Source organism: Cyprinus carpio, chromosome B25 (assembly GCF_018340385.1).
Source record: "Cyprinus carpio isolate SPL01 chromosome B25, ASM1834038v1, whole genome shotgun sequence".
NCBI classification, from domain to species: Eukaryota; Metazoa; Chordata; class Actinopteri; order Cypriniformes; family Cyprinidae; genus Cyprinus; species Cyprinus carpio.
The window spans coordinates 7,475,709-7,488,168 of record NC_056621.1 but is presented as its reverse complement, the minus strand read 5'-3'; the positions used below and the strand labels follow the sequence as shown (position 1 = coordinate 7,488,168).

Below are 12,460 nucleotides of genomic sequence, written 5' to 3'. Positions count from 1 at the left end.
GATAGATAGATAGATAGATAGATAGATAGATAGATAGATAGATAGATAGATAGATAGATAGATAGATAGATAGATAGATAGATAGATAGATAGAAAAGGAAAACGTTGAATATAAATGTTTTATTTTATTGTCTCTGTCAGTACAACGGAATTCAAATTAATAGATTCCTATGTTGGATGTTGTTGGCCTTATATGGTCAAGACGAGCAAACGAGGCGGATCTTCGAAATCCCACAGTCGAGTACTCAAGGCTGGGCTCATGAATATTAATGACGCAACTAGACGCTCGACCAGTAGGATTCTGCGGCGTCATCATCGCGTATCTAAACCAGGAAGCACACAGGCAGAACAGTCGAGAACAGAGAAACTGCAGTTTGAGAGCACTGGGAATATTTTACGGCGTTTAAAACAAGTAGAAATATCTTAGATTGTATTAAAGCCCCGAACTTTTTTTTTTATATCTGAGAAACCGAAACGACGCAGTGAAAGGTGAGTTTTATGTATGTTTACCATGCAACTTCACTATAGTTACTGTTACAGCTCTAGACACAGATGTCATGATGCCTGTATATGATGCATCACATAATATGCAATATGTATGATTTACGAACACATTTTTTGTGTAGGGACTTTGGTTACACTTTACATTTAAGTACTGAGTAATATTAATTAACTACATGTACACTACTTACTTTATTGTTAAGGATACTTGCATGTAATTATGCATAATTAATTGTGATTATAATAGTAAGTACATGTGTAACAAGAACACGTTAAAATAAAGTGTTACCGTGACTTTTTTTTAATGTTCTTCATTTTTAAATGCATTTGTTTTGTATATTGCAGTACCAATGACTGCAGAATCCACATTCACGTTGCAATAATAAAATATCTATTATATTCTATATAGTTCAGTTCTATTCTATTTCCAAATTTAATGCATTTTTATTAATACGTAGATGTCCCAGGACTCCTCTACGCTGAGGGAGGAAGGAAACAACCATTTTAAAGCCGGTGATGTGCAACAAGCTCTCAGCTGCTACACCAAAGCTCTAAAGATCAGCGACTGTCAGTCCGAGAGTGCGGTTCTGTACCGCAACCGAGCCGCCTGCTATCTCAAACTAGAAGACCATACCAAAGCAGAGGCAGATGCCACCAAAGGTAAAAATGACATCTAGGGTTTCCCCTTCGTGATCAACCTCATGTTCCTCACTCTAACCGAGTCGTGTTTTTAATTCTCAGCTTTGGACGTGGATCAAGGTGACGTCAAGGCCCGATTCCGTCGAGCGCAGGCTCTGCAGAAGCTCGGACGGTTGGACCAGGCGTTTACGGACGCTCAGAAATGTGCACAGCTGGAACCCAAGAATAAAGCTTTCCAGGACCTGCTTAGACAGCTAGGAGCACAGATCCAGCAGAAGGTGGGTTATGAGTGGTGCTTGTGAAGGATACTATTTATGACCTGCAAATGAAGCCATATTTGTGTTTCTATACAGGCAGCACAGCTCTCCTCCACAGACTCACGAGTTCAACAGATGTTCAAACTCCTTCTGGACAGTTCAGCGGCAGTTTCAGACAGACAGAAGGTGGGGAAGGCCGCCTTTAAATGTTTTCAAATGTATAACATACAGTCTTTGAGACGTTCTCTGTTGCGTTTTAATCAGGCTGCTCAGAATCTGGTGGTGCTTTCACGGGAGGACGCCGGCGCTGAGCAGATCTTCAGAAACGATGGAGTCAAACTGCTCCAGAATCTTCTTGACTCCCAGCAGGAGGATCTGATCCTTTCTGCTCTCAGAACTCTGGTTGGCCTGTGCACCGGACACCAGTCGAGGGTGAGTGACGTCCCCTCACAATGAGCTTTATTATTTTAACCCAAGGGTCATGGTAAGTTATGCATATTGTTTTGTTTGTAGACCATGGCCATTGTGAACGAGGTGGGCATGGACAGGTTGTGCGGCGTCATGGCTTCTGCTGCTTCCACCGTGTCTCTTTCAGCATGCCATCTGATCCAGGTGATGTTCGAGGCTCTTACGGAGGGCATGAAGAAAGAGATCAGAGGGAAAGATGAGGCCATACTGCCAGGTGAGACGCCACCCTTCACTTTGAGAGCTCATTTCAGTGACCTACTTTAACCCCAGAAATCATTTCCAGCAGAGAATTACTATTCTACTTCTTTAAGACTGGGTTATGTCAGATTAAAGACTAAAAGAAGTGTTTATTATATATATACTATATAGATATATATATATATATATATATATATATATAGATATATATATTTTTTTGTTATATTATATATAAATATATATATATATATATATATATATATATTAGTATATATATATATATATATATATATATATATATATATATATATATATATTTTTTTTTTTTTATAGATATAAAAATATATATATATACTAAAAATGACACAGTGTATGACTGTTATCGCAAAATAATTAAGTAATATTAAAAATCTTAATAAAAACTATAATAGTATCTCAATGATAAAGTCAAATAAAATAACAGTGTATGACTGTTATCGCAAAATAAATCCCAATCGTTGGATCAGGACCCCGACATCAATCAGAGAGATTTTGTCACCTTGAAGGGGTTTATTTTATGAAAATGACTGGCTTACAGTACATTATTACTTGACTACTTAAATAAGTAAATAAAAACATAAATACATAAATAAATAAAACTATAAAGAAATTAATCATTCAGATATCAATAAAGATTTTTTTTCTTTAATGTATTTTATAAGAAGAAATAGTGATATGAGAACCTTGCATAGCTATGCAAATCTAAAAAGATTTCACTGCAGATTAACCAATTAGAATCCAGTATTCCAGAATGCATTGTAATGTAATGTTTTTTTTTTTTTCATAGTTCCTCCAGTCTGCAAACTTTAAAGAGTTTGCAATTATACAAGTAGGATATTGCTGTAATAAAACATGCGAAACATCCGCTGTCATTATAGTAGTGCTTCTAGAGATTTCTGGTGTCTTCTTGGGTCATAAATATGAAATTGAAAATGCTGTTGTGTGTATTGCAGAACCCTCTCGTGAGTTGCGTTCCATGTTGCGTCATCTCATTGACATGCTTCCTGCATCCAGCGTGTCTGGAGCCGGACGTGACAGCGCCATCAACCTCCTGGTCAAACAGGTGCCACGAAAATCCTTGAAAAACCCAGACAACTCTCTCACCCTGTGGGTCATCGACCAGGGTACGTTTGACAGGCTTTGATCTGCTCTCCTCCCATCTGAGATTTAGTAGACATCACTGATATTAAAAATCCTTTGACACCTGAACAGGTCATTTGATGCCTTTTTTTACATTTCTTTAGGGCTGAAGAAGATTCTAGAAGTAGCAGGAACTGTACCCGAGGTCAAAGGTGGGCCGCCGCTCACAGACAACACTCCTATGAGCTGCTCCGTTCTGCTAAATAAGCTTTATGATGACCTGAAGAGTGATAAAGAGAGGGAAAACTTCAACAAGCTCTGTGAGGAATATGTCCAGTAAGTTCTAAATAGGCAGAAGTCTGAATTGTGAGATAAATATAGTTTCTACATAGTTATTGCATAGTCACTTTCACTTTCCATTTTCATTTTTTTTTTATAGGTATCACTTTGGCTGCTCAGATATGGAGAGTAAACTACGAGCGATACAGACGGTCTCTGTCCTGCTGCAGGGTCCCAGTGATGTGGGAAATCGCACTCTGGAGCTGAGCGGTATCATGGATGCTGTCATTTCCCTTTGTGCGTCTGAAAACATCTCTCACCAGCAGGTGGCAGTGGAGGCGCTCATTCACGCCGCCGGAAAAGCCAAGAGAGCATCCTTCATCACGGCCAATGGCGTGGCTCTGCTGAAAGAGCTGTACAAGAAGAGCGAAAATGACCGGATACGTGTGCGAGCACTGGTGGTGAGTGTTCAGACTCAAAGACATCTACATGATGAGAGATTTATCTTTTTCCCCCCTCAATTCTGTATGTTTGGTGTGTGTTTTGTAGGGCTTGTGCAAGCTTGGCTCCGCTGGAGGCACCGATTTCAGCATGAAGCAGTTTGCAGAAGGTTCAACACTTAAACTCGCCAAGCAGTGCAGGAAGTAAGTTTTGAACTTTGCTAATAGACCAATTCGGTGTTTGCAAAAAGTGATGACGATTTTTGTGGGCAGAGCCTATCTGGTGGCAGAAAATGACCGTTTTCAAGTAGCGGTCTATGGAAGCCATGGAATAAAAGAATAAAAACAGGCAAATTTGAGTTTGTATTTCAAAATTCTATATTCTCAATTCTCAACTCAACTCAATAAATGTTATGTAAAATGTTAATAGCAATAGGTTTAAAAATTATTTCATGCTCTAAGTGTAGGGCTAACACAATATGTTCCCTATGAACTGCTTATGTGAACATTATATAGACCTATTTTTTAAATTAAATTCATGCTTTAAAAGTAAAGTAATCATAGCAATTTTCATCCATAGACAGTCTGTCCGTTTAAACGTGTGCTTTTTTGTTAGGAAGCAAAGAAAATGTTTTTTTTTTTTTTTTGTTTTTTTTTTAAGGAGATCTCAAAATTAATATATTAACTTCATATGTTTAAGGAAAATTGTTTATTTATAATAAAAATATATTTTTATTAATGTATTATATTATTTACTATTTTGTGAATATTATGTAAGAAATTATTTTATTTATACATGTAAAATTTTATCATTGGTTAAAACTAATTATTTGATTTATTCATTTATATATTACTTATTAATATTCATTACTAAAATGTTAATATTATATATTGTTTTATATATGATATTTATATTGATATGGTATTATTGCAGTTTAAAAGATAAAAGAATAAATATTTAGTTATTTGTATATATAATAAATTATTTAATGTATTACTTTATATATTATTAATGTGTATTATTGTCACTTAGTTATTTATATAGATTTTTAAATATTTACCATTGTTTTTTATATGTTGATATTATGTTATTAAATTGAAAATATAAACAAAATATCAAATTATGTAATATCTATTGATCTATTATACATTTTTATAATGTCATTATATAAAATGTTTTGTAGACATGAAACATTATACATTATTTACATCTATATTTTATTTGAATATTTAATAAATTATTTGATGTATTGATTTATATATTAATTATTAATGATTATTTAGTTAAATTTATTTAAATTTTAATGTATAATATTATTTTATATAATTATGTTGACATTGCATTATTACACTGAAAACATAAAAGAAAAATATTAAACTTAAAATATAAGATTATGTAATATCTATTGATCTATTAAACATCTTTATAATATCAATATAAAATTTCTTGTAGACATGAAACATTACACATTATTTACACATCAAAATATATATTTTTTCCTATATTTTAAGATTTTTTTTTCTTTTTCTGTCACAAGGGGATCATCATATTTGGGTAGTTTTTATTACTCAAAGACTCTGCTCATGTTCAGCTGTTATTCATATGCAGTACCAGAAGCATTTAAACCTCTGCAGATGTCTTCGTTTTACCCTTTTAATCTTGCAGCTGCAGCAAAAGCACATTTTATATGGGTGTGCCTATGTAAAGCAGACCCCTTTAGAGAAGCAGAATGATCTAAAGTTGCAAAGGTGTACATGCAGGTGGCCTTCAGCTGTCTTTCTTTCCCAGGTGGCTCTGCAACGAAGCTCTTCCCCCAGCATCCCGGCGATGGGCTATCGAGGGCCTGGCCTACCTCACGCTGGACGCCGATGTGAAAGAGGACCTGGTGGAGGATAAGAAAGCCCTTCAGGCCATGTTTGAGCTGGCTAAGGTATCGCCTGTCTCTCTGTTTTGGAGATTGCCCATAATGCTAATCGTTGACATCTACGCAACTCCCTCATGTTCTCATTTTCTTTGCAGTCTGAAGACAAAACGGTGTTATACGCAGTTGGATCCACGCTGGTTAACTGCACCAACAGCTATGATGTTGAGAAGCCGGACCCTCAGATGGTGGAACTAGCTAAATATGCTAAACAGCACGTACCCGAGGAGCATCCAAAGGCAAGTGTGACGAATGTTTGTTAAAAATGAACATGCTTTCTCTGTTCATGTAACCTTAATCATTCTTTTTTTCTGAAGAACACAAAAGAAGATGTTTAGCAGAGTGTTCATGCTGCTTTTTAAAAGCATATGGTGAACAAATCACCATAAATATGATTTCTTGGCATCTTCTGAAGCCTCGCTTTAGTTTTGTTTGAAAACAGACATAAACTTCAATTCTTTTTCTGTCCTTTTGTTATGGAAAAAAGAACATCACGGGTTTGAAACAAGATGAGGGTGAATGAATGAACTTTTTAAATTACAGTGACTACAGTAATGTCTCCTCGTGTTTTCATGTAGGATGCCCAGTCGTTTGTAGGAAAGAGAGTGGTGAAGCTCTTGGAGGCCGGGGTGGTGTCAGCGCTGGTTTGTATGGTGAAACAAGAGAGTCCCGTCCTCACAGAGGCCTGCAGAGAGTGTATCGCCAGGTCTGCTTTCAATTTGATCATGTCTAGAAATATTCTGAAAAATTCTGGCCAAATTCAAAGGCTGCCACGGTAAAAGTCATTTATTTGCACTCCAGTTTTGGCCCTTTCCCACTGCTGGCACTACTGCTGTCCCAAATTCAGATTAAGCCTTGGATCGATTTGTTCCATCAGGGGAGATTGTTTGAAAATGGATTTCAGTGTGCAAAATGGTTATTCTCAGTCCAAGGAAATGGCCCCTTTATCAGATTAAATCAAGTCTGTCTTCCTCTCGCTGACAGGGTGATATTGGCTCTGGTGGAGAGACAGGAGGACAGAGGGTTAGTTGTGGCACAAGGAGGAGGAAAAGTAAGTATATTCTTCATCTCGCCTGTTGAGTTTCAGAAAGAGAAGATTTCAATCCACACCATTCATTTAATGTACATTACTGTTCAAATGTTTATGATTGGTAAGATTATAATTAGTGCTGTCAAACAATTAATAGTGATTGATCGCATCCAAATTAAACATTTTTTTGTTTACATAATATGTGTGTGTATACTGTGTATATTTATTATTAGTGCTGTCAAATGATTAATCGCATCCAAAATAAAAGTTTTTGTTTACATAATATATGTGTGTGTTCTGTGTATATTTATTATGTATATACACATAAACTATATATTTTGAAAATATTAAGTTTATACATTTATATTTTCATATTCTTATATTTTATATTATATATAAACATAATATATTTTTCTTAAATATACATATGTGTGTTTGTATTTATATATACAAAATAAATATACACAGTATACACACATATTATGTAAACAAAAACCTTTATTGTGGATGCGATTAATCGTTTGACAGCACTATTTATTATGTATATATATAAATACAAGAAAAATAAAAGCAAAACAATTAATAAAAATAAGAAAAAATTATAAATTTTAAAAAAATAAAAAATAAAATAAAAAAGAAATAGGAATATGAATATATAAATGTAAATCTTTTTAAAAATATATACTGTATTTGTGTATTTATATATACATAATAAATATACGCAGTACACATACATATATAATGTAAACAAAAACTTTTATTTTGGATGCGATTAATCACGATTAATCGTTTGACAGCATTAAATATAAAATGTTTTTGAAAGAAGTCACTTATGCTTGTCCAAGGCTGCATTTATTTGTTTAAAAATACAGTATTAACAGTAATAATGAGAAATATATTACAATTTAAAATGACTTTCTATTCTAATATCTAAAAATTGAAATGTAAATATTTTGTAACATTACACGTCTTTACTGTCACTTATGATTAAGTGTACATTTCTTTTAAAAGCAAAAATCTTACTGAACCTCAAATTTTGAAAGCTAACATGTGAGCGTTTTCTTGTTTGCTTGATGCAGGCCTTACTACCGCTAGTTTCTGAGAGCACAGATCAGGGAAAGATTAAAGCAGCGCAAGCTCTGGCCAAGATCACCATCACATCCAACCCTGAGATTGCATTTCCAGGCGAGAGGGTACGGCAGCACCTTATTTCACCCCTCTCTCTGACTATAATCAGGAATTGAATGTCTAATGTCATGATTTGTGAGTTTGTGTAGGTCTATGAGGTGGTTAGACCCCTGGTCAGTCTTTTGGCTCTTGACTGCACGATGCTGCAGAACTTTGAGGCTCTGATGGCCCTCACCAACCTGGCCGGCATCAGTGAAAGACTCCGGTTAGCTATCTATCACCAACTAAAACAAATTCAATCGGAAATTTAAAGGAATAGTTCACCCAAAAATGACAATTTGCTAAAAATGTACTAAGCCTCAGGCTATCCAAGATGTAGATGAGTTTGTTGTATCATCTGAACAGCATTACATCACTTCCTCACCAAATGTGAATGGGTGCCGTCAGAATGAGAGTCAAACAGCTGATAAAAACATCACAAGTAATCCACACGACCATTAATTAATGCCTTGTGAAGTGAAAAACGTTGTGTCTTTAGATAACAATTCCATCATTAAGAGGTTTTTAACTTAAAACACAAGTCCTCAACCCATAGTATTTCTACCTCCAGTGAAATGAACATTTAAATTGAAACCGCATTTATTATGGATTTGTTTATTACAAGCACACAGCTTTTCGCTTTACAAGATGTTTGTTGATGGACTGGAGTTGTGTGGATTACTTGTGGATTGTTGTGATGTTTCTGTTCTGATTCTGACGGCACCCATTCACTCCAGAAAGTCCATTGGTGAGCGAGTGATATAATGCTAATTACAATTTGTAATTTCTTCAAATGTGTTCTGATAAAGAAACAAACTCATCTACATTTTGGATGGCCAGAGCAGAAGTACATTTTCAGCTATTTTTATTTTTATTTTTGGTGAACTATCCCATTAAGCCACAGAACAACCCAACCATCAAACCCACATTTCAATCCCACAGGCAGAAGATCATCAAGGAGAAAGCTGTGCCTAAAATAGAGGGCTACATGTTTGAGGAGCACGACATGGTCCGTGCTGCTGCCACGGAGTGTATGTGCAATCTGGCCTTAAGCTCTGAGGTATGTCACATGACAGTATGGCTTTTTGGACCGTAACTGTGATCGAAATCCTTCTAAAAAAAACCTGATTTTGTGGTTTTCTTTGATGCATCAGGTGCAGAAGTGTTACTTGGCCCCAGACAGTGACCGTCTCAAGCTTCTGGTGCTCTACAGTGGTGAAGATGATGAGCGGCTGAGGAAGGCTGCGTCAGGCACGCTGGCCATGCTGACCGGAGAGATGCCCGAGCTGTGTACACGTATCCCTGACACAGTGAGTACAGATTTGAGTCTGACTTGATTAAGAAGTCCTCACATTCTTCATCTCAATTCACATACTTTTGTGTAGACAAGCCACTGGCTGGAGATCTTCCAGGCTCTGCTGCTCAGTGAAAGTCAGGACCTGCGGCATCGTGGGGTGGTCATCGTAATGAACCTCATGCAGGCCGACAAAAGTCTGGCTGAGAAACTGATGGAGAGTGAGGCTCTGGAGATCCTCTCTGTCCTGGCGAAAGGAGACGATCCCAAACAGGCCTCCATTCAGAAAGCCGCCCAGCGCTGCCTGGATCTGGCTCTTGAGTACGGCCTCATTCAGAGCAACGAGGGCGGAGTCAATGGTAAAACCATGTGATGCAGTATAAGGGGGTGTTTTTTTTGGTGGTTTAAAGCCTTGTCCGAAATGGGTAAAAACATAGCACACATTTCATACTGTCTACAGAGACCAAATATTAAGATTATTCACTTCCATTCCGTTACGTGCACTCAATTTATCTTACATGCACATTCCAAAATATACTTTTATTCATTCCCCTTATATGTGTGATGAGCACACATTGAAAGTATTGATCATATTTATGCCTTGGCACATTTGTTTGATATCATGTATATTCAGGTCTTAATTGTTGAATGTGAAATTATGTATCCTGATTTTATATAAACACTAGTTTTGTGGTCTTGTTTTTATTCTTGTTTTTGTTTTTAACAGTTAAGTAGATTTGGTTGGGTTTAATAATACTGACTTTCCACACTGTTCTGCAAATACCAGTCATTAAAAAAATATATATCTTAATAAATAACAAGTGGAATTTGTAAAGATTTATTAAATTTTTTAGAACCTTTGTCTCTGACACGAGAATTGGTTGACATTTGGTGACATTTTGCTTATAATATAGTACACCTACTATTTTATGTTTTATAATAGGTAAAATCCTTAATTTTAAAATTTTGTGAATGCTGATAATTAAGATGGGTTTCTAATTGCCCCCCCCCCAGATCCCTTTTCATATTTAAAAGAGCAAAAACATGCATTTACATAAAACATTTTATTAAATAAAAAAAAAAAAACATTTTAACTGCTGCTTATTAGAAAACAAAAATATCTGATATTTTCAGTGGGCTCACTTTTGATGTATTATGCTATTATTTGCATATTTAACAACATTACTAAAGTCTGGAGTTCACAAGATTTCTTTTTAATGATAAATAAAATATTTTCAAAAAAAAAAAAAAAAAATAAATAAATAACTAAATAAAAATATTTATAAAATAATCAGCAACCACTACACCATTCTTCCTTATTATTATCTTCTTTAAAATAAAATCATCTGCTCAGAAATATTTTATATGTATATAATTGTTTTTCAAGATTTTGAAGAACAGATTTTAAAAGAACAGTATTTATTTGAAACAGAATCCTCTGATAGAACGCTCACTCGTGATCAGTTTAATGCGTGCTTGTTTAAAAGTATTAAAATCAAATTAAAAACCTGACCCAAAACCTTTGAACTGTACTGTATATTAAAGATTAAAATGGATAAAGCGAATCAGACACAAAACTACAAATCACGTTGACACAAACAGCATGAGCCCTCTCACTTTCCATACAATCCAATGCTGTCACATGAAAAGGAAGTGCAAAGTCATTATAAACAAGTGACATACAGCCGTGTATGGTGACCCATACTCATAATTCATGCTCTGCATTTAACCCATCCAAAGTGCAAACACACACACTGTGAACACACACCCGGAGCAGTGGGTATCATTTATGCTGCGGCGCGCGGGGAAGCAGCTGGGGAGTTCGGTGCCTTGCTCAAGGGCACCTCAGTCGTCGAGACTCGAACCCACAACCTTAGGGTTAGGAGTCAAACTCTCTAACCACTAGACCACGACTTCCCCCAACTTAAATAAATGTAAGTCCGTTGGAATTCGGTCACTCACAGATGGTTCTGCTCCGCGCAAACACACACACAGGTGTCACCTTTGGCGGTCCAGATGAGGATAGAAACGGTTCTGCTGAGCGCTGATCCAGGATTAAGAGTTGGTTTTAACAGCCTGGGTGGTTTTGCTTCAGTCAACCATCTCCATCTTCACTGCTACTACCTAAACCACTAGCTGAGGATTAAAACCTCCCCGGCAGAACCGATCCTGCCTAAGAAAAACTTGTGTGGCCTTCTGGACTTCCCGGGAGGCTTTCTGTTCTATACTCGGGGTCCAAACCTGGATTTGACAGTCAATGCAGTTTGTAGTCTCACTGATATTATGGTTGATGGGAACATCGCACACAACCTCTTCATCACCCGAGGTTGCCCCCCACGGAGGGAGCTTGACCCATCTGTGTCCCAGAATGGGGTGAGGGTCATCGCATGGCCTCGGCTGTCCTGTTTTGGGGCCAAAGAAGAGTTGGCCTTCAACGTTGCCCTGTGTGAGCTCGCCGGACATCTTCCTTTCAAAAACACAGACAAATACAATAAAGACACGGAGTACAAGAAATTGTCCGGAAATATCTGCTGCCCCAAGAAGAGCTCAGGGAATTGCAAAAGCATGTCATGAAATGTTTATAAATGACACTTTTGAGCACAGATCAAAATATCCTGTCTCAAAATAAAGGTTTGTATGTGGTGCAAAATATTTTATATATATGTATATGCCTTGTGGTGTAAAAAATAACTAACGATAACATTTTTATATATATGTATATGCCTTGTGGTAAAAAAAATAAAAAAATAAAACAAAAATAAAAAAAAAAAAAAAAAAAAAAACACATTAAAAATATCTACAGTTTTTTTTATAAGTATGGCACTACAACAACACAAAAAAATGTTTAAAACAGTTGTGCTGTCACACGACCTTCTCACTTTTTAATGTTTAATCCACTAACAGACATCCCGTTTTTTGGCAATAAAAATATTTATTTATTTTTGTTTTTTAGTTCATTATTGTGTAAACAATGTATTGACATTTGACAGTCAGATACAAATAAAGAGTCAAAAAGTGAAAGATGTGTGCTTTTATTGAGTCCTTCTCTAATAGCGCCCTCTAGTGGTCTGTGAGGGTGAAACGAGATTAAAATGTCACATTGGGAAAAAAGATCACTTGATTTTGGGAATAAAATACGCAATAAC

General features: G+C 36.0%; 2 protein-coding genes across 2 annotated transcripts; both read left to right on the top strand.

Moving 5' to 3' along the window:
* The first annotated feature begins 227 nt into the window (after window positions 1-227).
* On the top strand, window positions 228-10,019 carry unc45a (unc-45 myosin chaperone A). Its single transcript, XM_019068639.2, has 19 exons — window positions 228-489; window positions 960-1,161; window positions 1,243-1,418; window positions 1,494-1,583; window positions 1,662-1,829; window positions 1,911-2,079; window positions 3,056-3,226; window positions 3,347-3,518; window positions 3,622-3,922; window positions 4,011-4,105; window positions 5,691-5,832; window positions 5,922-6,062; window positions 6,402-6,529; window positions 6,808-6,874; window positions 7,933-8,046; window positions 8,131-8,246; window positions 8,963-9,080; window positions 9,175-9,330; window positions 9,406-10,019. The coding sequence occupies exons 2-19, from the start codon at window positions 960-962 to the stop codon at window positions 9,685-9,687; spliced, it is 2,808 nt and encodes a 935-aa protein (XP_018924184.2). The 5' UTR covers window positions 228-489; the 3' UTR covers window positions 9,688-10,019.
* gdpgp1 (GDP-D-glucose phosphorylase 1) lies at window positions 9,736-11,899 on the top strand. The gene is given in 4 exon segments (XM_042752823.1): window positions 9,736-9,739; window positions 10,042-10,045; window positions 11,279-11,823; window positions 11,826-11,899. Coding segments are annotated over 4 exon segments (627 nt in total).
* Window positions 11,900-12,460: the final 561 nt, after the last annotated feature.

Coding starts and splice junctions, on each gene's coding strand:
- unc45a (XM_019068639.2), top strand. CDS start 960: ATGTCCCAGGACTCCTCTACGCTGAGGGAGGAAGGAAACAACCATTTT. Junction 1,162..1,242: donor AGAGGCAGATGCCACCAAAG/GTAAAAATGACA, acceptor TTTAATTCTCAG/CTTTGGACGTGGATCAAGGT. Junction 9,081..9,174: donor ATCTGGCCTTAAGCTCTGAG/GTATGTCACATG, acceptor TTGATGCATCAG/GTGCAGAAGTGTTACTTGGC.